General features: G+C 42.6%; 1 protein-coding gene across 3 annotated transcripts; it reads left to right on the top strand.

The window, feature by feature from the left end:
• The first annotated feature begins 7,094 nt into the window (after positions 1-7,094).
• On the top strand, positions 7,095-23,232 carry LOC138771071 (cathepsin K-like). Of its 3 annotated transcripts, none has more exons than XM_069950512.1 (8): positions 7,095-7,201; positions 15,295-15,421; positions 15,580-15,702; positions 16,002-16,166; positions 18,671-18,889; positions 20,269-20,434; positions 21,043-21,148; positions 22,011-23,232. In XM_069950512.1, the coding sequence occupies exons 1-8, from the start codon at positions 7,176-7,178 to the stop codon at positions 22,108-22,110; spliced, it is 1,032 nt and encodes a 343-aa protein (XP_069806613.1). In that variant the 5' UTR covers positions 7,095-7,175; the 3' UTR covers positions 22,111-23,232. The 3 variants fall into 3 exon arrangements, with proteins under 3 accessions (XP_069806613.1, XP_069806615.1, XP_069806614.1); XM_069950514.1 differs by lacking the exon at positions 7,095-7,201 and adding an exon at positions 10,886-10,939; XM_069950513.1 differs by lacking the exon at positions 7,095-7,201 and adding an exon at positions 13,558-13,745.
• Positions 23,233-25,660: the final 2,428 nt, after the last annotated feature.

Raw genomic sequence — 25,660 nt, 5'->3', positions numbered from 1 at the left:
TACTACAGCTATACTTTTCCTGCAGTTCTATGGGAACATGTTTTACCCAGTAGTTATGCACATAATGATGTTTATATCGGGCAGATCTGAATATAACCCTTAGATATTGCAGTATGATGTATTACTGTTGTCATTATCTAACATATATAGTATTTAGTCTAGATTTGTGTTCATCAGTCATGGACCATCTTTCGCCAATATTGATGTTGTTGGCATGATTTTAGTCAATAAAAGTATTATTTTTTTAATATAATTTGTCAGTGGTTTGGTACATTTTGATAGGTGTTATAGTTTCAACACCATAACCCGCTTTGGTTATCATGCCATAAAGATTATATCCACCAGAGTGTCTGTCTATATACTATGTATAGGTATATAAGTATATAGTAGTGCTGCTGATGTTGAAACATGACCCTGTAGTTCCTGAGAACTGCTAGAAAACCATGTCATGAAGTCATCCCGCAATGACAGAAGAAACTTTTTGAAAAACTTTGTCTTTGCATTGGGGGATATGAATCCATCAGGCCAATACAGCACTTTAGGATCAGTCTATCTTCTTTGCAGTTTGTCATGTGACATTGGTTTGTTGTGTAATATATATCTGCCTACTGTAGATATAATGGATAACTTTTCTACATAGCTTACGGGAATCCAAAAAGTAACTTTATTTGCAAGAGGAAGAACTAGCTTCCCGAATGCTCTATGTATTTTATTATGTTATGTTCTTTTTTTAATTGCCAAATATATTAGGGGAAATATATCAAAAGCGATGGGCTGGAAAAGCGGAGTAGTGGTTCATAATATCCAGGATCCTTATCTCCTCAGACTGCCAGCCACTCGCTATTAGTATGTGTCACATCCCAAAGTACCCATAGAGGACATGACAGAACATGTACACATCCATACACATTATAACCTACAAACGCTAAAGTATATAATCTCGGCCACAACCAAATCAGAATAAAATCATACTTTTATTAATTCATAATATAGCAAATCCCAAATAAACCAATCCCAACACAAGGATGAGGGGCATGGGGGCAAAAAAAGTCCATATGTGATACCTGGATAACAAACAGTATTAGGTTATGTTCACACTATGTATTATTTACGTCAATAACGGTCATTGTTGCTGATTAACACAATGGCCATTCTTATCATGAAAAAATGAACATAATTGAAACAAAGGCTGTTGTTCACACAATGTATTGAACAACGGCCGTTGCTCAATTCGTCCGTGGAAATAGTTGATCTGTTTTCAAACAGTGAACAGAAATAATCGCCAGTTCACTTAGAGTGTGGCTGTCTTGTGGCCGTAATGTGCCTGGAAATCAATGGTTAATTGATTCTACGTTAGGCTGGGTTCACACTACGTTTTTGCAAAAAATAAAAAAAATGGATGCATGTGTGTGCATCCGTTTTTCTATTGACTTCCATTATAAAAAAAAAAAGGATCCGTTTTTTTTGACGGACACAAAAACGTGGTCGACCTCATTTTTTTGTCCATAAAAAAAAAACTGATCCCCCTTTTTTTTTTATAATGGAAGTCAATAGAAAAACGGATCTAAACGGATGCACACAGTTGCATCCATTTTTTTCATCAGTTTTTTTGCAAAAAGGTAGTGTGAACTCAGCCCATAGGGCGGATGGATTGTGGTGATTTTAAAATAATGTTCCTCTGGCCTATAATACAGTATCGGCCAGATTAACATGTAAAACAATGGCTGTTGTTTGACACTGCCAACAACGGTCGTGTCAAGCAATGGCCTCTTTTTTTTTTTCTAGTATGACCATAGCCTTAAAGTGCAAGTAGCACAAGAAATCAAGCAGTAATAAATCATACATACATATTAGCGCATATAAGGATAAACAATAAACATCCACAAAATTACAAGTTATTGACACTTGTGATATACTTTTTGTAGTAGACAGCTGGGTATTGAGTTTTGTTCATGGGGCAGGACAGCCACCAGCAGAATATGTGTCATTATGCTTTTATACTTGCTCTTATATACTGCTGTTTAATGCACTTTATATGCACTGATATGCACTTTTGATTCATTGCTGCTTGATTTCTTTTGCTACCTGCACTTTAATACTGGTTGTTGTCTAGGTATCACATATGCATATTTTTGCTCCATGTACCTCCACCCTGTATATTTTTCTATGGGACTGGCTTATTTGGGAATTGTTATATTATCAATTTAAAAAAGCATGATTTTATTCTGGTTTGGTTGTGGTCATCAATAGAGATGAGCAAAGCGAATCTGGTAAATCAAGATTTGCTGTGAATCGCGCTGTCAATTCGCTTCGTTTTGTGAAGTGAGTTCCTGTCGATTCGTTAAGGAAATTAGCAAAAGAACAAAATGGCGACCACACATGCTGTCTGGAACGTCACTGGGCGGGAGAAAGTGATTAACCATAATCCCTAGCGCCCATCCAATCACCTGCAGGTCCCTCTGTGATGTCATTACCTCTCTCACACCTTCTATATAAGGCGGTATAATGTCAATTCTTTGAGCGGAGAGCAGAGGCACACGAGCCCTCCTAAAGAGATGCCGTCTGACACTGAAGCAGGCGGGATTCCGCGGCAGAGACATACCCTGACAGAGCGATTTAGGGACGGACAGGAGAGGAGGGCTGATTGTGGGTGATGTCAGCGCCTCCTCCTCTATACAAGGTGATTCGGTAACAGAGGTGGCCAGTCGGCTGTGTGTGGAAGAGAGAGCAGTATGGCAGCAGGCAGTTAGAGCAGAGCAGGGAGAGACTAACAGAGGAATATAGGGACAGAGAGGAGGGGAATGGCAGAAATTGGATGACTGACTGGCTGATTTACATTTTTTTTTTTAATTGTGATTTTTGTGAAGTTTTGACACTTTTACAGCAACATGCTATAACAAATTAATCCTTCTGTAATAGTCCCAGTATTGTAGCTATTAAAGTTTTGACTGTTTTAATTAAATGAGTTTGACCGAAAATTTGCAAAGCTCACAAAACAAATTTTGCTTTGCTCATCTCTCTCTCTCTCTCTCTCTCTCTATATATATATTAGTCTTTCATATAGATTTTTCCCCTGTAAACACAGACATACATACATAGATGCATACATACATACAAGCACATACAGTATATACACACACAAGAACACATACATTCAGGCACATATAGGCACACACTGTATATACTGCAGGAACACAGTGTGAATACTCTCACATATACACAGGAACATATACCCAACACAGAGAGAGAGACACACACAGCCACTTACAGTAAGCCTTTCTATGCTTTCTGCAGAGACTGTTGCTGCAGCCTGTGGGTGGAGCTTCCTTCTGTAGCATGTGGGCGGAGCTTCCTCTGATCCTGTTTCCTCTGTGTATGAACAAGAGCTGCAAGCTCATTGAATATAGTTCTGGCACCTGTTAAAACAATGGCAGGATCTGCTGGGAGGGCACAGTGCCCTGCTCGCACACTCCTAAGGCAGGCCCTATTGACTATTCAGGCATTATGGCACTGCCTAAAGACCCATGATCAGTGGGGTGTTGCAGATACCTCAGCATCCTAGCATATGCTCCATGGCTCCTTTTAGACAAGCAGAAAGCTGCCCAATACTAACACCAATCCACTCATCCTTTACATAGCTGGCATGGTGTGGCATGAAGAGGCTCAGGACTGCCATGCTCCTGGACTGGAGTGGGGATTGTGGCTCAGGTGGAGTTCCTGGTCCATATACTCCACTCTAGTCCAGGAGCTGATGAGGCTCAGGAATCCACCCAGTGGAGCTCTATTAAAGGGGTTATCCAGCGCTACAAAAACATGGCCACTTTCTTCCAGAGACAGCCCCACTCTTGTCTCCAGCTTGGGCGGGGTTTTGCTTCTCAGTTCCATTGAAGTAAATGGAGCTTAATTGCAAACCACACCTGAACTGGAGACAACAAAATAGCACTGGATAACCTCTTTAAAGACTCCAGAGCTTCCCAGGTGATGGCTCCCAGTGTGGGAGAACACAGGCAGTACTAGGCCTATGGGAGCTGCAGCTGGTGTAACCAGTGAGTAATGCTGGTGATACTAAGCAGTAGGCTCAGAAAGGACAGCTATGACAAGAACCACATTGTGATGGCTGGACGACTGGGTCAGAGCATCTTTTAAACAGTTGGTCATGTGGGTGATTTAGCAAAAAGTCCTTACCGAGAGTGTTAAAAAATAATCTGGTGACAGTGCCAGGGGGTTTCTAGGCTTCTAAATGTACAAGGAGGAAAAGGCTAGATCAGGGGTGTCAAACTCAGACCCTCCAGGCATGACGGGAATTGTAGTTTTGTAACAGCTGGAGGGCCTGAGTTGGACACCTGTGGGCTAGATGGTCTGGTTTGATCTCACAGAGTGTCATGTAGGAATGCAGATACTCAGCCACTTCTGTGATGACTCTAGTGTCTCGGGTGTAGGTGTATACAGGAGTGATGTTGATACCTGTTTGGCCGGTCTGCTGTCCCCAAATTGTCGGAAACTCCGAGAATGTTGAGGGTCACTCGGGCACTTGTCACAGTAATCTGGAGTGGTAACAGACCCACCTGGGTAGTTGGTACCACCACTCACAGAAAGGGGAAAAAAGTAATACAAGTGTTTGGTGGTGTGCGTGGGTGCAGGTGCAGATAGACAAGACAGAGTCCTGTGCGTTTAGTAGAAAAATAGAACACTGAACAAGGCTTGAGGTGAACAATACTCATAATGCAGTAAGTGCAAATCTTGACACTGAAACATAGTTGCTGACAGTAAGGTGGAACCAGTGCTTTGTAGAAGTAGGTGCTTTGTTAAAGTAATGAAGAAGAGAGAAGTTGCCAGTGGAGCCCTGCCCAATGTAGTATATGTGTTCTGCCAGAACAGGAGTGTGGAAAAGAAGAGATAAGTCATATTCGTACTCACGGAGGCCTACTTGTGGCTCTGAACCGCCTATGCCTCCTAGTTGATTAGAACCCATCTTAGGTGGGTTACATGAGCCCCATTCGTCTGTTTTCTGGGTGTAGAAGGTTCCGCAGACTTCCAAGTCGTCCTGCGCTGCGCAATAGGATACGTAGACCTTTACTCTGATAGCTTTTTCCTACTGGGGTCAGTTCCTATAGGGTCAGGAGACTGCCCCTCACATTTTAGAAAGCTTCCTGGTGTATGCAAGGGTTATCCTAGGTGGCTTCTCTCCACTAAGGTGTACTTAGCACTGCATAGTGAAAGTAGTTGCTTGCATAAAAGAAAGTTGGTTGTAAAGAGCTAGTCCCTCACACATCTATCCACTCGGACCTCCGACTACTAACTCTCTGTACTTTCTCCTACACAGAACTAACTCCTTCCTCAGGAAAAAATCCTCCTAAACCCTTCTGTGAGTGGTGGGGCTGAGTGTGGGTGAGAGAGATGAAGGATAGGATAGGAAGAAAGAGCACCTGTGACTGGTAAGCATATAAACACATGGTATAAGACAGTTAACCCTTAGACTCTTTAGCTGTGCATAGAAGACAAAAACCTGTGGTGACACCTAGTGGGGAAAATACAGTGCTACATCTCCTACTTTATTACCTGAGAGAACGACTTACTAAAGTGCATAGGACTGCACCAGTGGTGCGACAACACAAGAGGAGCTGGTGTAGCACAAATTTCTGAAGGACACACAGGGCATCGCACTTCACTATATATGAAGCGGTGTAGCCACACGCCAGTCACAGTGCCCATGCTGATCCATGCCCAGTGATGAAAGACTGCAATAGGCACATGAGCATCAGAACTCAAACATGGAGCAATGGACGAAGAATCAGAGTGTGATGAAGTATGTTTTATTTTACATCATAGATCACTGTGTATAATGCTTACCTGGGGAAGAGAAGTCACCAAGATGTTCTGTGGGAGGTAAGCTGGCAGTGTGAGGCTCTGGGCAATGTCTCTTGGGTCTTGGTGTTCATGTAGATGTTACTTTGAAATGTACCACCTACCTAAACTTTGCAAAGACCAAGTACATCCTCTACACGGCAGTGGTATTCCCTAAGGGTAGTGGCCTCTTTTATTAAAAGGGAACTCCAGGTAGAGGTTTAAAAAATTGAGACTTCTGCAGAAGCATAACGCATTACTTACCTATCTATCCCAGTTTTGAAACTACCAAAGATCCATTTGTTTGGGGGGGTTGCTCTGTTTTGTGTTTCTGTTCTTCCTGGTTTGGCATTTCCCAGAATACAATGCCTTCCCTCAGCTGACCATCACAGCCCCCACCCATTACAATCAGTAAAATTAGTGCTGCAGCTGCTTCTGGCCAGACAGACATGGTGAATCAGTCAGGGGATTGGGTTATCCAGCCAAGCCTCCTGTGACATCACGCCCTGCCCCCTGTCTGCATCATCAGCAAACACACACAATATGAGACAGAGGCATGGAAGATTTGTCTCCTGGGCAGGATAGCAGCAGGAGCAGGAGGCAATTTGAATTGGCACAGGGGCCATTTTTTTCACTTCCTGCATTTCTATCAGCTACCAGTGTGGAAGAACTGTACAGATACAGTAATACATTGTATAGACACATCTATATAACTTTTAATGTACTTTTAATAGAAAACAAGTTTTTCTTATCCGGAGTTCCCCTTTAAGAATATCAAGTCTCAGTACTTATCAGCTGATGTATGTCCTACATATCTATATCTATGTCTATGACATACTGCAGCTGATTAGTACTGGAAGACTTGAGATTTTATTAATAAAAGTGATTCACAAATCTCTGGTGCTTTCTGACACCAGTTGATTTGAAAGAAAAAAAAATTGCTGGAGTTTCCCTTTAATCTGGGTTAGCAATAGTGGCATGTGCTTGAAAAACAGTCCAATCCATGGAGGCCTTAAAGGGTCTGCTGCTAACAGTGTATGTAAAGTATAAGAAAGCAGGAAATAACTAACATATATGTACAGTCACATAACACCTGGGGCAATGAAGCCTCTATGAGGGTGGGATCCTGGGTTATTTACATAGTACATTTTACTTTTCCCTCTCTTGTCGCCTGGCCTGCTCCGTGCCCTCAATCTCTGTCTGTTATTGGAATAACTTTGCCTCCTCCAGCTGCAGAATTCCCCGTCTCAGCTTCCTGGAAGGGATCAGCCCACAGCGTTCAGTGTGTTGGTGTAGCGGATACAGGCTTAGTTCCAGGGAGGCGCAGGCAGATGAGAAAACGATTCTCCCTCTCCAGGTATTGCTGCTTTATATCTTGCTCTTACTTTATAGTCAATCAAGGTCTGAGTTAGAATTCTTGTCTCATTGTTATTCTTCATCTTTATTCACCATGATTTCCACAGATTCTTTGGAAAATGAAAGTTGGAATCTGATTGGTTGCTAGAACTAAGACCATTCTACTATACACCATGTTTGATAAATCTCCCCCATAGTATTTTGGTTAGTATGTCGTATTTTTAGACTGAACCAGATTTGGAAGAGAGAGAAAAACTATAAAGGAAAGACTTGTACCTTTTATGTATTTTCAACCCACCCTTAATTTTGGTTAACAATACTGATCAAAATACTATGTGTGAACATAGTCTTATCTATAGAGCCTTTTGATCAGGTTATATTGTAAGATTGCTCATGGCTTTTATCTAAACTTTCTTTGCAAATGTGGGTTTGAAAAAGGCTACCCCCTGCCGTAGCATGCTCTGCCTGGACGTTGATGTCCTGGATCCTTCAGGGCTTTGTGTAATGATTGTCGCTATCCATTTGTACAAGGACGGACAATACAACCTTACAATAATCTGTATTAACACTTGTATGGAGGGTATAAACGGTGAGGGTAAATCAGCTGGGTAATAAAGACAATGATCAACCGAATAAACCATCATCAGCTGATCTTTCTTTAGGCCCCAACCTAAAACCATCGGCCGCCGATAGGCCTCAATATGTTGTGTACTGTATACTAACAACTGTGTATGTCATTGTCATTGCTGTGGTGTCTGTGCGTCTTAGCAACATGGTGACAATGAAGTTCACCCCTTGAAGACCATGTCACCATCCCATAGGTGAGTCCAATGTTTTCTTACACAGGAAGATTCTTGTCAAACAGGTTGTTGGTTATGTTGAGAGTTCAGGGTGCTGGCTGTGAGAGAAACATCAGTGTTCCTGGTTGTGTGACAGCCTGACATGGCTGCTGCTGTGTAGAAGACAAGCTGAGAGACGAGACAAAACAGTACAGCAGGGCTGAAAGCAAGAGACACACGTTATGTGAGATTGCTGTTTGGGCCATGATATAGAGTCTGGATTGAGAGATGGTGTGTTGTCGGGTGCCCTTCCTGCTGGGGTCTGGTACTAAGGATGAAACCCAGAATCCTTGGGGGTTAGAGTAGAAACTGAATACCACCGTACCCCACGGACAAATACAAGCATAGAGACTTTACCACATGCCACTGCAAGCCACCATTGTTATTACCACAGCCCTTTCTCTAGTATATTCTTCTAGTGCAGTGTTTCTCAATTGCAGTCCTCAGGCCTCACCAACAGGTCATGTTTTAAAGATATCCCATACAAAGAACACCTGTAGCAATACCTGATGCACTGACTATAATTATATCACCTGTGAAATACTAAGGAAATGGTTGTCACTACTTTGAGGCTACACTATGGCTGTACATTATACTAATACAATGCAGGGCCTTAGGGTGCACCCCTACCTTAAGTAATACATCCGTTGTTAAATACAATATAACTTTTCAAACAGAGAAGTAATCTACATAAAATACTGAGTCACCTTCTAAACAACATTACTTATCCTGTACCGAGCTGACTTACATCCTGCATTATACTTCAGAGCTGCACCCACTTTTCGGTTGGCAGAGTCGCTGTGAACATACATTACATTTCCTAGTCTGTATTGGCTCTCACTGTCACTGCTGGAGTCATTGGCCCAGATTTATTATGGCTGCTGCTGCGCCACAATTTTGTAGTCAAATGCACCAGAATTATGGTGATTAAGACCAAACAGAAATTTCTGATAAAGGAGCAGAAAAGGATGGAAAGATCCTGGACGAGCCCCTCCCCCCAAAAAAAATTAGGATGGAAAGAGACAGTTCTGGTATACAGTAAAGCAAAAAAATCGGCGATCACTGGATTGCTATTATGCCCCCTTCTGGCTATGAGCCATATTTGGTTATTGGCCGCCCACCTTAATGCATGTGTGGGTGATGGATAATGATTATTTTAATCACGCCAGAACAGCAGCGGAACATGTGACATTTGGCATGAGTAATGCAGTGTCATCCCTGTCATCCATAAGGAGAAGGAACGACCTTCTAACCCGCCTCCAGTAAGAAATGTATAAAAATAATGGTTTGGAACCACCGTCATGATACGCTGGGACACCGATCAAACTGAACTTGTGTACCACTTCTGCCCATTTGCTTGAGAGCAAAGGATTCAAAAGCACTGATAAGTACTGAACTTTTTCATTTTAATCATTTATATTTTAATTTTGCACCCTTCAAGTATGCTCCTTCTATTGGTAAATAAGTACTCTACCTCAAATAGGGTGTCCTGGTCAATACATTGTTTTCTTTAATAGTTATTTAACTAATATTATTATTTCTATTATTTACCATCATCTATTATTATTATTATTATTTTTTTTACATTGACTGGCTGCAAAAAGGGGCCCCTCTGCTGTCACCAATGGCTCCTTTGGGTACTGCAGGACTGCTCAAGCCCTGATCTTGGCACAGTTACATAGCAATCAGCCACCCCTGATGTCTATTCTAATGCATCTACATGTTAAAGGGGTTATCCAGCGCTACAAAAACATGGCCACTTTTCCCCCTACTGTTGTCTCCAGTTCAAGTGTGGTTTGCAATTAAGCTCCATTTACTTCAATGGAACTGAGTTTCAAAACCCCACCAAAACTGGAGACAACAGTAGGGGGAAAGTGGCCATGTTTTTGTAGCGCTGGATAACCCCTTTAAAGAGGTTATCCAGTGCTACATAAACATGGCCGCATTCTACCAGAGAAAGCATGACTCTTGTCTCCAGTTCAGGTGTGGTTTGCAATTAAGCTCCACTGACTTCAATGGAAATAAGTTACATATCTCTGCAAGAAAGTGGCCATTTTTGTGTAGCTCTGGATAACCCCTTTTAAATTTGTTACGTTGGTGTTTCACTGGTTTTGGGGTCCGCTGTCCACAGCTGCTGCTAAAACTTCAGAGCCGGTCTCTGAAGCGAAACAGCACCGCAACCAGTGATTGGCTGAGCGGCCTGTCATTTCAGAGACCGCCTCTGCAGTTCTCGTGGCAGCTGCGGGTATCGGGCAGAAGGCAGAAAAATAAACTTCACTAAAGACATGGGCTTTACGGACATAGCTAACTATAAATATACAGTCCTTGCTGCGCGATAGCTGAGCTGTGTAAGATCTAGCAGATCGGCACTCATTTACATTGGTCCGCAAAAAACGGACGGTATGGATGTGCACTATGGATTTTTTTTGCAGACAAAAAAATGCGGACTCAAAATAATGTCTGCAAAAACTAACAGACGTGTGAATGAGGTCTAACAGTGCAAGCATGGGGGGGGGATAACATTGCAAAAAAATAAGACAATGGAACACTGTAGTATGTAGAAATAGTCATGTGCACATAGACAAATGACTTAATTTTCATGTAGATTGTAGCTGTAAACTCTTTAACTTTGGGTGTAGATCTGTGCACATTCCTTTCATCTGTCATCATCCTCCATAATTTGTAGAGCACATTTGTAGAGGAAGGGGATTTTCTGTTCTTTTGATGACAAGGCATTCATCTTCTGAATGTGTTATCAGGAAATGAACTGTTTTTCTGCATTTCTGTTTTACTGTTTATATTATAAACTAATCCTAAAATCTTGTTTGAAACTTCATGTTCTGTAGAGATCACTTTCCAGCTGTCTCCTCCTTATCATCACAGACAGGATTACAGTGAAGGTGAAATCAGTATTTTTTTTTTGTAACTCTCCTATAAAATATATATAAATCAATATTTATTCCAAAAATGTTTGCTGGTTCAGAATCACACATTACTTCAATTATACCCACACTTACTTTTACTAACATACACCTACAGCTGTGCAAAAACTAATAAAGGACAATCACCATTTATGACTAACATGCATCTATAGTGGCTTCTGGTGCCTTTAAAGGAGAACTCCAGGCAAATATAAAAAAAACACAGGGAGGGCAGGGGGTGGTGGGAACACACTGTATTAATGAAGTTATACTTACCTGTCCCCATGCCCCCGCAGTAGCGTCACTGCTCACTGTCACCCTTTGGTCTCCTGTATTTCCCAGGTTCCTGTGACATCACATGATCATTCAGAAATGCTCACTCAGCCAATCAGTGAATGAGGTGGGGCACTGACTGGCTGAGAGGGCATTTCTGAGTGAGGATGTGACGTCACAGGAACCCGGGAAATACAGATGACGGTGATCAGTGGCGCTGTGGTTTAGGGGGCAAGGGGATGGGTAAGTCTTACATCATTATTATGTTCCTAACGCCCCCTGCCCTCCATGTTTTTTATGTTTGCCTGGAGTTCTCCTTTAATGGTTTTGTAATTTCCCCAGCAATTAGATGATCTACCGCTGGGTCCACCATGTCTACACAATTAAGCTGAAAGAGTTCACAGAAAGTTTTCACTTGATATTTTGTGGGATGACATCTGTGCTGGTAATGGGTGTGACTGACTGGTAGAGGAACTCAGCACAATGGCTCAATGAGACTATTACACAGGACAACAATTAGTGTATGGTATCACTAGGATGGTATAATGGAACAAAGTAAACTGCTTAAAGAAGCTTTTTTTTCTTTATATATATTTTGAACCCAGCAGTAAGGTTGTGTGCTTACTCACTGGGGCTAATTGTCTTCTCATTGTGCTGCTGTCAGGGCAAGAAGGTACAGACACAAGACAGTGGGCCCTAGGTCTGATCCCGCCCACTGTCCTTACCTACTTGCCTCAGTCGGCCCTAGGCGGCCGCGGACAACCACGAAGGCGTTCCCTACGCTGGGTATGTAAAACACTAAACAAGACACACACAATAGAGAAGAGTAAACAAGCCAAGTCAAAACCACACGGGCAACGCAGTACAAAATCGGTAAACAATCGGATAGTCAAGGGACAGGCCAGAAGTCAGATACAAGTCGAGCAGTCAGAGGGAATTATGAAACGGGGATCGCAGGAAAGGACACAGGAAGCTAGGACCAGTAGTGAACCTAATAGCCAGCGATCAGTAAAGGACCGCTGGCTCTTTAAATACAGGACCAGGAACCCAGACCAGAATGTGATTGATCCGGACTCCTGAGTCCTGACCACATGAGTGTCTGTGCCTCAGGTCTGCGATGCCTCTTCTTTCTTGCTCCCTAACCTCCTCCTAGGAAAGCCCCCAGGCAGGATTTCTGTTAATTACTAGTCTAAACAGTTCACCTGTGTCCCTATAGCACATGTGCAATGTTTAGACGGGTGATGAAAAGAAATCCTGCCTGGGGGCATTTTTTTATGGTGAGGAAGGTAGGAAGGAAGAAAGAACGTCGCAGACCTGGGGCACAGACACTGTAGGCCATGTAAGTATGGGATGCAAGTTTAAAAGATCATTTTTGCTCTTACCAAGGAGCCAGGCACATTTAACCCCTTCCCACATCAGAACGTAAATGTACATTCTGATGCGGGTGGGGAGGTTCAGAGAGGGGTCGTGCATAGAGGGGATCTCACACGGTAAACAGTATAATTCTGTGAGTTCCCTCATCTCTACTCATATTTTACAAATACATTTATCTCCTTCTCCTGATATGCTGCTCTTTCCCTTCCATAGTTGACCGCTCATTGTCTAGGTTACCGACCACCACTCTTAATGCAGTAGTCTGCCTGGTGTATATATACAGGGCACACAAGACATATGTGACATGGATAAAGATGTTAGTTGTTCCTGTAATGCACTGTTCACATCTGGGCTACACATCTGGAGCTATGCCACTTCATAGCCATATGGCCACAATTTTAAAAGCCCACATACCATCAAATGCATTTCCTATACAGTAAAACACGTAGCTCTCTGATGGAGGTCAGAAGGACACTCTTTTTGTCCTTGTTTACGGTAAATGGGGGACTATGGCAGTGTTGGATTTATAAGGTTGACCTTTCAGGGCCATAGCTGAACATGTTCACAAAGCGTGATGTGAACACAGCCTGAATGTTGTGGACATGTCAAGAACAACTAAACTGACTGCAAAACACTACATACACATAATACACAATCTTCCCCTCTCAGCAGAACTAGGTGTATTTTCCGTACAGAGTCTGGGAAAGTTATATGACCGCTCTAATGGCAATGGCAGTAAACTAAGGGGGAGCTGGGAAAGGTATTGTTCTGTCTATGTGTTTGCTCAGGTTAAGCCAGGAGATCAGAGCATCTGAGGCCTGCTCTTTCCTTCTGATCCTGCTACCAGGAATTTTTTTTTTCATAAGCTATAAGTAAAACCATCTGTGGACAGCCCACAAAGGCTCCTCGTGACGCCTGATTCATACAGAACCCCTGGCCATATTCTCACTTCTCTACACAAGTGAAACCGCTCTGCAGCAGAGCAAAGGTCTCTGAAATACTAGCAAGATTTCCTTGAAAAATTCATTGAGGTGCGACTGCCAGGGCAGGGTTCATAGGTACTTTGGTTTCTCTTCATCAGCCAAATAGACGTCCCATGAGAACGGCCTAATCAGACAGACGTCTTCTATTTTGAGAGGTAAGAAGCAGTTTGATAATTACAGGGGGAGGGAAGAGAGTTGGGGAAGGTATGGTATCTGTGGAGGATAAAGATGGTGGTGTAGTAAGTGTGGAGATTACGGTACAATGCATTTAGATATTTACTGTTTACCAGATTAGCCCTATTTTTGGGTCTATGATCTCAGATTCTAAAGGTTATAGATTATATTATTATATTTATCAGCATTAGTAGGGGTTTATAAAATATACTGGATTATAGGGAAAGTACATGAAACTTGGCAGAGCTATGTGTATGCAGCTTGTACAGCAGTGCTCAACCTACAAGTACAGATATGTAGAGGTCACATGCACTTCTATGCATCGACCTTCAGTCCGCTAATTTCTACTCAATAGTCTAATCTTCTAAGGTTTTTTTTTCACTTGATATTGGTTTAAAAGTATTTGTTGTGCAGTATTCCAGTACAGATCCTGCTAGGCTGTAGCACTGTTATTGGGTTTGATTATATTTATCTTATTCTATTGTTTCCAACATCTATTACCATTTGTTTTTCATATGTGAATACTGTGAGCTGTTTACTCTGTTGACATCTAGTGTCAGAACTTATAAGTGCATGTGAGGGAGGTCCATTCAAAAACACCACATATATATATATATATATATATATATATATATATATATATATATACACAAATATACTTTACAACAGGGCTTCTTAAACCAAAATTAAATACTGCCCCGCCTGTATAAACCAACACCACACTGCTCTACCTGTATAATCCAGTACCGTACTGCACCAATAAATACTGCACCACTTGTATAACCCAACACCATGCCGTACAAATACATACTGCTCCACGTGTATTACCCAACATCACACTGCTTTAATACATACTGCTTCAATTCACAGACAAGCAGCAGAGGCACTCACCAGTTGTAGAAAAACAGTTTCTTTATTCCATATTCAGGCAACGCCAATAATACATATGGCGCACATACAGACACACACACATGCACACAGCAGCTCTGTCTCTCTTCTTCACCTCTTCTACCTGTGGCAGCTACTCTCTCTTCTCCTTGCCCCATCCCCTCAACACATCACTTATACATTACCTTGAAGGAGGTTCTTCAGCAGGTCCCCTGCGCTCCTTCTTCTGTTCTTTTGTTATACTACTACCTAGGCTTGGGACCTGGGAGATCATGGTCATGTGAGCATGCAGATGTTTGTACGGAGCCAACACTGATGATGCCGGGCTGTCATCATCGGTGTAGTCTTTGCTTTGGAACCCTGCTGTGTGCTGATGTTGGGCATAGGTAGGTAGGGACCCGGCGCCTCAACAGACTGCGAGCTGTACCTCACTTTTTCAGAACCGCTGCTTTACATGGTAGAGTGGTGACCACTGGCACTAAAACTCCCAGCTGGCCTCACATCACAGGTTGAAACAGTTGCACATTCTGTTCGACCAAAATCTACTATTTGTCCTTCAGAATTATAATAATATGAGATGCACTAGTATCACAGACCTTCAAAGGTACACATCCCAATGATGTCATCCCTGTCTTCCTGCAGTACAATGATCCTCCACCTTGTGCTCTTGGCTCTCCCACTGGTGAGCGCTGTCCGCTTCTTGGATGACCCACTGGACTCAGAATGGGAGCAATGGAAAAGAACGTACCAGAAGCAATACAATGGAAAGGTAACAACCTGCTAGATGAAAGCCATGAAACACCTAATAAATAGGCAGTCTCAGGGGGAAGGTTTTATATTTACTTGTTCAGCTTAGTTTTATTATGTTATGCATTATGCTGACCCTTTTTCCTTATTTCATAACTGGCTCTGTGGTATCATTTACAGTTTGATGAAGCAATGAGGCGATTAATCTGGGAGAAGAACTACAAGTTGATTGTTAACCATAATATGGAGTTCTCTCAGGGGCTGCACACCTATGAGCTGGCCATGAACCAGTTAGGAGATATGGTAAGTTACTACCATTAGCTTATATGAGGCATGCTATTGGCATCTCTTACCTCCCCGGATTGTGTAGATCAACTCTAATGTTTTTATCTCTGCATAAATGAATGGATCTCATGTATGATGGTAGGGTACTGGTGTACGAGGAGGGGGGGAAGCACCCCTTTATTTAAGAAGAGTAGTATAAAAAGCCTACAGTGCAGATGTAATACCTCAGAGGGTGTTCTAAATCAATGTAAAGTGCAATCTATGGTAACCTGTAAGTAAAACCTATGGCAATAATTCAAGGATTTATTCCGTTTTAGACAAGTGAAGAAGTTGCAAGGACAATGACGGGCCTCATAGTCCCACCACGAAATGAAGCCAGGAACTACACTACAGATGATGAGGAAGCTGAAAATGATTTGCATGCTCTCCCTGACTCCATTGACTATAGGAAAAAAGGCTACGTCACCCCAGTCAGGAACCAAGTAAGACAACAAAGCTCCTTTAAGCGACTTTATTTTAGGATCACATGTCAGTAGGGCAAGTACACAATGAGCAAAATCGGTGGCATTCTGCGGCGGAGAGCTCCACCTGCCTTAGTGTCTCTACGGGAGGGCTCGCACGCCTCTGCTCAAAGAATTGACAAGCCCTCCCATAGAGACACTGTTTGACACTAAGGCAGGTGGAGCTTTCCGCTGCAGAATGCCACCAATTTTGCTTAGTGTGAACTGGCCTGTGGTGGAATGGGGGGGACCACATAATAAATTATCATTACTCACCTGTCCCTGTGCCTCTCCAGTCACTCCGGGTCCAGTATCTGGACTGGCTGCTCAGCTAGTTAGTGACTGGGACGGGACACCACTGCAGTCACTGACGGGTGACGGGTGAGGTAAGTAATTTTTAGTTACTATGTCGCCCTAAGCACCTGCCGACTACCAGATTTCTCTGTTAACCACAAAATGACTAGGGATGGTCCGAACCCTCCGAGGTTTGGGTTCGTATGAACCCGAACGCTCGGCATCAGATTCCCGTTGTCTGTCCGCTCCGTGGAGCGGGTGGATACAGCGGTAGGACCGCCTGGAAAACTGGGATACAGCCTATGGCTATGGCTGTATCCCAGTTTTCCAGGTGGTCCTCCCGTTGGATCCGCCCTCTCCACGGAGCGGGCAGACAGCGGGAATCATTACCGAGAGTTCGGGTTCGTGCGAACCCGAACTGAACTCTGTTCGGACCATCCCTAGTCCTGACCAGTATCATCCTGTTCCATTAAGATTTTTTGGCAAAAAACGCATGAAGAAAAGTATGTTTTTGTGTGCATATGTTTTAATCTGTTTTTCCATTGACTTCCATTGTAAAAAAAAACCTGATCAAAACAGATCCGTTTATTTTAATGTATACAAAAACGTAGCTGGCCCTACTTTTGTGTCCGTTAAAAAACACGGATCCGTTTTGATCCACACACAAAGGCATCCATTTTTTTCATCAGTTTTTTGCAAAAAACAGATGAACAAAAACGGATTGCAAAAACGTAGTGTGAACCCAGCCTTAGCAGCAACAGTAGCTGCTCAGTGCATCATGTAACTCTTTCTTTGCTGTTATTCAGCTGCTGTTTCTATGATTTTTGCTTACCTAACACCTTGCAAAGCCAATGCATCAGTAGCCCCTTCTCCCTCCACAAGCCACCTAGTATTGTACTGTGTAAATCATCAGCTTGGCACAGTGCCATCCTGTTCAGTCCAATGCACTTTCTCCAACACTATGTCATGGTATAGCAAACAGGAGTATGTGATAGTATAAAAGAAATGAGTATGTGCTATGCAGTGGTCAAAGAAGTAAGGAAAAGGAAATCCATTTATGTGTACTACTGGTGAACAGGCCAGCTTTGGTAACACCCCTTGAAAAGGAGTGAATGAGAAATAGTTGTGCACCATAGAGGGGGCTCTCTGGGGCTCAATAACAGCATTGAGAGCACTAAAATCACATTGTCACCACCCTGGATGGTTATTGTAACAATACTATGGAGATTTTTAAAATTCTTTTTGAAATAACAGGCACACTTTTAAAAAAAAGTTTCTCAGGACAATTAAACTGATGGCCTATTTAAGGATAGGAGATCATTATCAGATTGGTGGTGGTCTGACTCTTGGCACCCACACTGATTAGGGAATTAAAGGGATGGCTTCCTTCCAGCTACTGTTGTGGCTGTATCTGGTGCTGCAGCTACTTGTGTTTTAGGGTCCTTTCCGTCAGCTCTTTGACCCAATTTATTCTAATAATAATAATCTAAGGAGGAAAGATGATCAGCTGACCACACCTGCACGTATATCCCCTCATGCTGGTGCACGGAGGTGCGAGCAATCACCAAGGAACAGGCAGCAAGGATAGTTCCAGCACTCAGTCGTCCAAATCCGATTCCTTTATTGTAGCATAGCAAAAAAAACAACAAACAATAAAATCCTGACAATCGCTGACATGTTTCGGTCTATTTAGACCTTAGTCATAGCATAGGTGCGAACAAGTCTCTCTGTGATATATATACATAGAAAAGAAATGAAAACACCTGTTGTCCTGGCCATACCCCCCAAAATGGGGGAGGCTATCGGACTAAAGGGTAGTAAGTATTTAACCCCTAACTGGACATGAGAAAATACATACAAAAGTATACACATAAAAAAGAAATATACATATATATATGCATGTATGCATAAAAAACAGCAGAAAAAAAAAACAGACTAGAGTACATACATGCACATAGAGTATTACATGTAAAAATACAAATGTGTGGGACAAATACATGTGAAAAAAAGGGCAAGGTATCACATGTCGCCGCCGCGTGAGTGTTGGGCAATATGTTTGATGGGAATTGAAGTTTTGCAACAGCTGGAGGGCCAAAGGTTCCCCATCCCTTCTTTCGATTATTATGTATAGAATTATATAGTATTATTGTGATAATAAGACAGATTGCAGCTATTCTATTCTTTCTCTTTAGGGTTCCTGTGGATCATGTTGGGCTTTTAGCTCTGTGGGGGCTCTGGAGGGACAACTGAAGAAAAAGACTGGAAAACTTGTGAACCTCAGCCCTCAAAATCTTGTAGATTGTGTAAAGAAGAATGATGGATGTGGTGGAGGTTACATGACCAATGCCTTTGAGTATGTGCGGGATAATAACGGTATAGACTCAGAGGAGGCCTATCCTTATGTTGGGGAGGTAAGTACGTCTAATGCTCTTTGATATATATGGCATTGCTACACCCATATTTGTTATTGAAGAAATGGGATCAAACGTGACTTAAAGGGTATGTCCACCCTTGAGTACCACTGTATGGTTTCTATTGTACTGCATATCTTGTAGTGCTCCTGAGTGCAGTTCATGTTTAATGACTGGAAAGAGGGGAGGTAAACCATTGCCAGACTCCCCAACTCTGTTGTGGAGGTGTACAGGTGTGATGCTCTTAATGATGGCCATGTTTTTTGACCTTGTACAAACACTGTAAGTTTCGTTTCATGCTATCTTACATGGCTTATTTCACATCCTCATCACTGTTCTCACTTCCTCTGTATCCGCTGCTTGATCAGGGTGTCCCTTATATTGTGAAAGATGTGAGATTTTTCCTTATTGATAAATCACTTATTGCATCTACCTTTATTATACTGGGGAGTCCTTAGATCTCCCCATGAGCAATTCTTACTATCATTTTTGGGGTATGGGTCCATGTAATTCTAGTTATTCGTCCGTAATAGACAATCTGTATATACCCTAGAGGCTGCTTGTGTGGCTTATTACTTTGTACTAGTCCTACAAAGTGAGCACCACAGAAGATGGGGGCAGCAAACATACAGTTCTCCTGTCTAAGATGTGGTAGTATTAACTAGGACCTTGTAAAGAAGCACTCTTCAGCAGCATAGGTAATTATTTTTAGTTTTAGCTGATGTGACATGGCATGGGTTTTCAGCCACATTGGTTAATATATCCAAACTAAAATGATTTCCTAATGCTGCCTACCTTTCCCATGATTCCTCTGTCTGTGTAGAGAGGGGGTGGAGTCAGCTGACCTAGGACCACTTCCTAAAACACATAGGACTATGGAATTTTCTGACTGTTGGTCACATGACACAACTACAGTAATAAGAAGTATAAATGCAGTAGAGCTGGAATGAAACAGATGGTCCTGTTAGAATAACAATGGTTATTCATCAAAACATTATATGGGAAAATAAAAGCCCCAAAACCTGGAGTGGTTCTTTAAGCTTTATTGGGCACCCTAACACATGGATATATTCACAAAAGTGTTAACATGGCACCCAGTTGTTATTCTGTGAGCTTGAGGACCTATTGGTAGATATATACAGGAACAGCTTTTCTTTTATTGATACCCAACCTATTGTATGTGGCATGGTATGTTGTCTCTCTTCTCTCCAGATATGAAAGGTCATTAAGTTTACCAATAACAATACCATACCATGCCTGAATATAAATGCCCACATAACAATGCCATACAGTGGAACACAACAGGTGCCTAAAGTATACTCCTATAAAGTGCTGCTACTACAAATAATGGTTGAAGGTTTTTGCGTTGTTCATCCTAGGATCAGCCCTGTAACTACACTGCTGCCGGCAAAGCAGCCAAATGTAAAGCTTATAAGGAAGTGACGCAAGGAAACGAGAAGGCACTGAAGAAGGCAGTGGGCACGGTGGGGCCTGTGTCAGTGGGCATTGATGCCACTCTCTCATCCTTCCAGTTTTACAGTAAAGGTATGATTCCTATGAACCTCACAAATAATACTAATGGAGAGATGAAGCTAATAGAGAATCTTTACGGCATTGTTCACGGGGAAAATGAAAAATAAGGGAATAAGGAAATTGTGTCTTTAGCGCCACCTATTGGTTTCACTACAGAAAAGTTTTTAGAGTGGGACTGAGGCAGTACTGGGCCTCCTGTAGAGATCACCAAACTAGCTTATGGATTCTTATAAGACATGCAATGCTCCATGGTATAAAAAAGTATGCAAAGTAGCCCTCCTGCCAAATTAAAATAGCCTGCTCCTCACTGCCACCTATTGGAGGTAGAAAAATCTATAATTTGCATTATAAAATTAAATGCAAGACAAAGAATTTCTGGAAAGATTTCAAAATATGCAACAAAAAAAGCTAAAAAAAAAATAATTTCTGCCTTTTTATGCCTAAAAAATTATATTTTTTATGGCTTCTAATGAGGCTAAAAACAGCAGGAACATAGCAAAGGTTACAAGACTAGGTCTTCATATTAGCTTATTCTACACTCTGAAACTAATAATATAGCTATAGACACATAAAGTTTATTCCTATTCATTACTATTATTATCTTACGTTCTTATACCCAGGTGTATATTATGATAAAAATTGCAATGCAGAAGACATAAACCATGCCGTCCTTGCTGTTGGGTATGGAGTTCAGAAGAAAGCCAAATACTGGATTGTAAAGAACAGGTAAATAAAGCATTTGTGTAGCAGAGGATGCTGGGACATGTAGTTGCCCTGTTTATAATAGGTCATGTAACATGTCTACAGATGCTGTTTCTTCCTTTTACCCTTTGAGAAAGAGCTAATAAAAGTTTTATTAGAGTTGATAAAAGTTACTCATTAAAGGGGTTGTCCGGCGATAAAAAATTATTCACAGAATAACACACATTACAAAGTTATACAACTTGACGTGGCCGCGTCATCAGCCGCTCAGCCGCGATTGGCTGAGCACAGTTATGCTCAGCCAATCGCGGCTGAGCTTCGGATGACGCTGCAGAGGGTGGCCGGCACTCGGGAAGATCCGCCAAGCTCCCGAAGAAGACGTCACTGCTGACGATCGGAGACCGTGGACGACACGATATGCGGTGAGTATAATGCACCACACTTCCGGGTCTAGCGTGGGTGGGGGGAAACACGGGGAAGGGGGCCATTCACAGACATAACATACATTACAAAGTTGTATAACTTTGTAATGTGTGTTATTCTGTGAATAATTTTTTATCGCCGGACAACCCCTTTAAGTTATATGTGCACCAAATGGTAAAAAAAAATTCTGAAGCTCTTGGAAGGTGGGACTAAAGAAAAAGAATTGCTACGTCCTAAAGGACTAAACTGGCTGTCTTAAAGAAGTGGAAATGTACTGAGTACTTGAAGCCACCACTAGGGGGACTCTATGCTACATTTTAGAAAAAGAAGTAGTATATAATTTTCATCTTCCTAAGGGGCACAGCAGAAAGAAACCTCTGGCTCTATAGCGGACGCAGATAATGTTAATATATTGTGAGATAATGTATTATCAGATTTTAAAACGTCTTTTTTTTCTTTATAGCTGGGGTGACACCTGGGGCAATAAAGGCTACATCCTAATGGCCAGAGATAAAGGAAACGCCTGTGGCATTGCCAACCTTGCCAGTTACCCTCTCATGTGATCTGTATTGGAAGAAGCAGTCATTGGAGCCATGGCCCATCTTGCACTCCTTCCAGTATAAGCCTTGTCTAGAGTTTACATATTTGATTGCGTTAAGATGGTGGGACTCTTGTGCACACACATCGGTTTTTCTACCTTGTCCAAAATGAAAACACTTAGTATTTTTCTATTTAGCTTCTAGAGTCTTGTCCTGAACTTTTACACAAAAACAAAGATGCGCTAGGTCTTATTTTTCCATGTCACATGCATATCAGGGACAGAGCAAATGGTAGAGCAGCTTTCAGCCACCAGGGGGAGCTCACCCTAGCACACACTTACAGCACAGCAGGGACAACCTATAGTGTGGCGGTAGGCGACGGGATAACAGCAGACTGTGGGCAGCTTTACATCGGGCGGTAGGAGATAACGACGATGGCGGCAGGCAACGGGCCTCTTGAAGCCTTGCCTGCACATTTACAAGTTACTACCGTGGAAGGGAAGATCAGGGTTGGCAGCGGCAGGTGACGGTCTTCATGTCCTGCATGCAGCTTTTCTGCAATGGACGGTGAAGGTAGGGGGGCAACGGCCATAGGCTAAAAAGAATCACAGTTGCATGCCCTGGTGTTCTGTTTGGCAGGCATGCTTACTGACGGCAGAATCCGCCTGAGCATAGAATGGAGTCTATGGGACGGGTGGAGATTCAAGCGGGATCTTGAAGAGTAGAGCTGACTCTTTGCAGAACCTCAGAAGCCCATAGCAACATCTCACTTCCATCCATATAACAACCCTGGAGTAGCTAGCACCAGTCTTCCTTGCCTGAATTCAGTCTTCATAGACCGTCACATTGGATGCAATGCTACTGAGTATTGAGGAAGCATCTCCTGATGCATAATGTCACATGACTCTTTCAATTTGTAACAAGACTGTTTATAAAACAAAAATTTTGCCAAATACCGAATCTGAACATTGAATACCACAAACCGATCAGCTCACTCAATCAGTTTCCTATTAATATGGATTAGAGGCTGGTACTCTTAGATGTGTATCCTGGTTTTATAATGAAAACTTTTGAATGTTTTCTGCAATTGAAAATGTGATTCTATTTTTTATTTTTGACTGATTAATAAAAATAAAATTTTTTAAATTCTTCTGTGATTACTTTATTATAACTAGATTTAATGGATCTATGGAGGAGAACAGAGTAACAGTACAGTTTGGGTACAATATGCATGTTTTGGGTTTTAAAGGTGTTTTGGGGGGTTTCAGTAGCTTCTACCTGGATGTATAATGATAAAAAATTTACTTTTTAGACTGATTCTCAACAGTTTGTAAAAATGGTAGGTTGTCTATTTCTTTATTTCTCTCTGTATAAAGTAGGATAGGGTGACTTTACTTCTAGAGTGCTGGTAATGTGGCTGTGACTGCCCACCATGGTTACAGGATATACTGTCACTATGGATGCTACCTTTTCATGGTGGACAGGCCTAAATAGTTGACTGCAGGTGTTATCACCAAAGATACAGTGGTTTGGATAGTCATGAAGAAGTTCTCTATGGGAGAGGAGTACACGGAAAGAATATGGCATCCCAGTGGTATGGATATGGTACAAGGATGTGAGAAGGGAGGGAAGGCGTATGCATTGCAAGGACCCCAGATTCCCTGGAATTTTTTTTTTTATAATTGTAAATTTTTATTGAATTTTAAACAAAAATAAACCAACAGTTAGACAGACTAGGCACTTCGCAGACATTTTCATCAATAGAATGTAGTGGATCCAAATATATAACAGATACCAGTATTAGAACTTAACAGGTACCAACCATCAGCCCTGGCTGGGGATGAGGAACGTCTCTTTCATGGCATCACAGATCATCAGGAGTTTGGTTGGAACATATAACACCAACGGGTATCCAACAGATTTTCAAACATGTAGAGGGGGAACTACACAGCAGACTAGCCCCTTTGAAGACATACGAAAACACAAGGACGTAACATTGACAGGGAGGGGGGGGGGGGGTGGAACAGTGAACAAGAAAGGTAGGGGAAAAGAGGAAGGTCTAGGATATACTGCTGATGGATGCCGAAGGAGAACTGTATGAGTCCCAAGGAGCCCATATTAGGTCGAAGGCTTCTACTTTGTTGTTTAAGGAGGCAGTAAGTAAGGAGGCAGTCAGGCTCCAGATATGGAGGGTGAAACGGATAGGGCCCAGTAGGGAGAGATGAGAGAAACTAGGTGGGGCAGGGTGCCATAAGAAGGAATTAGGATGAAAGGGAGCTAGCCATATCTTCTCTATTTCTGTCCATTTCTTATAAGCCAGGTATCTGGACCATGCCGGAATTTGGCGTAAGTGGGAGGCCCAGTAGTAGTGGAGGAGATTTGGGACCGCCAGTCCCCCCTGAGACTTACTACTCATCATGACAGAGTTGGGTATACGGTGCCTCTTAGAAGCCCATATAAACTTAAAGATGGCTCTTTGGAGACTTCTAAGTTCGCAGAGGGGGAGCGTAATTCCCTGATCCTAGCTTGGAAGTGTTGGATAGGGGGGGGGGGAGTTTGTTTCCAGAATTTAGCGAGTAGGGACTTTGCGGCTGTTAGGAAGACTAATAATAACTTGGCTTGTTTTTTACGAAGGGTCTTGGGGAATAGATTAAGTAAGCACAGGCTCGGCTCGCAGGGGATATTCAACCCAAGAACGGCCGAAGACATAGCACAGACCTCAGTCCAGAAGGGCTTTACAAGCTCGCATTCCCAGAAAATATGAAACTGGGAGCCCAGCTCTCTGGTACACCTCCAGCATAGCGGAGAGACCGAGGCACTAAGCTTGTGAAGTAATTCTGGAGTATGGTACCAAAACATCATTACCTTGTAGTGGGACTCTTTATAAGTGGTACATATTGAAGAAGTGGCAGCTCTGTCCCATATGACCTGCCAACACTCCGGGGACAACGCTCGTCCCAATAGCGACTCCCACTTTGTCATATATGAGTGTCTCACCTGGTCGCCCCCGGCAGGCGAACCTAGAATACGATATATATCGGAGATGAGACCCGAGGTCGAAGTCCCCATTCTAACTAGCTGCTCGAAAGCCGATGGCTTAGAGACCGTGAGGGCCCCCAGGCGGGACACCATAAAATGACGGAGCTGAAGATAGGTAAAGTTCTCCGAAGATGGAAGGGTGTGTTTGTCCATTAGCGTAGTAAATGGATAGAGCGTGCGAGTCAGGGGATCGACAATGTCAGCGAATTGAAAGAGATTCTTTGACCCCCAGAGCCTTACAGTGTGTGATCGGAGACCAGGGAGGAAATCAGGGAAAAGTAGAAAAGAGTTCAGAGGGGAGACAGTGGAGACTAACCCAAACCTGGCATAGCAAGTAGACCAGATATGGAGGGTGAAACGGATAGGGCCCAGTAGGGAGAGATGAGAGAAACTAGGTGGGGCAGGGTGCCATAAGAAGGAATTAGGATGAAAGGGAGCTAGCCATATCTTCTCTATTTCTGTCCATTTCTTATAAGCCAGGTATCTGGACCATGCCGGAATTTGGCGTAAGTGGGAGGCCCAGTAGTAGTGGAGG

The sequence above is a fragment of the Dendropsophus ebraccatus genome, chromosome 13 (assembly GCF_027789765.1).
Source record: "Dendropsophus ebraccatus isolate aDenEbr1 chromosome 13, aDenEbr1.pat, whole genome shotgun sequence".
Classification (NCBI taxonomy): domain Eukaryota; kingdom Metazoa; phylum Chordata; class Amphibia; order Anura; family Hylidae; genus Dendropsophus; species Dendropsophus ebraccatus.
Note: the sequence above shows the minus strand (reverse complement) of the source record. Positions and strands in the feature narration are given on the sequence as shown.

What these genes read in the sequence shown, in the direction of transcription:
- LOC138771071 (XM_069950512.1), top strand. Translation starts at nt 7,176, where the DNA reads ATGAGAAAACGATTCTCCCTCTCCAG. An exon ending in CCTATCCTTATGTTGGGGAG is followed by an intron (nt 18,890 to 20,268) that starts GTAAGTACGTCT and finishes TGTTCATCCTAG; the next exon opens with GATCAGCCCTGTAACTACAC. An exon ending in CTTCCAGTTTTACAGTAAAG is followed by an intron (nt 20,435 to 21,042) that starts GTATGATTCCTA and finishes TCTTATACCCAG; the next exon opens with GTGTATATTATGATAAAAAT.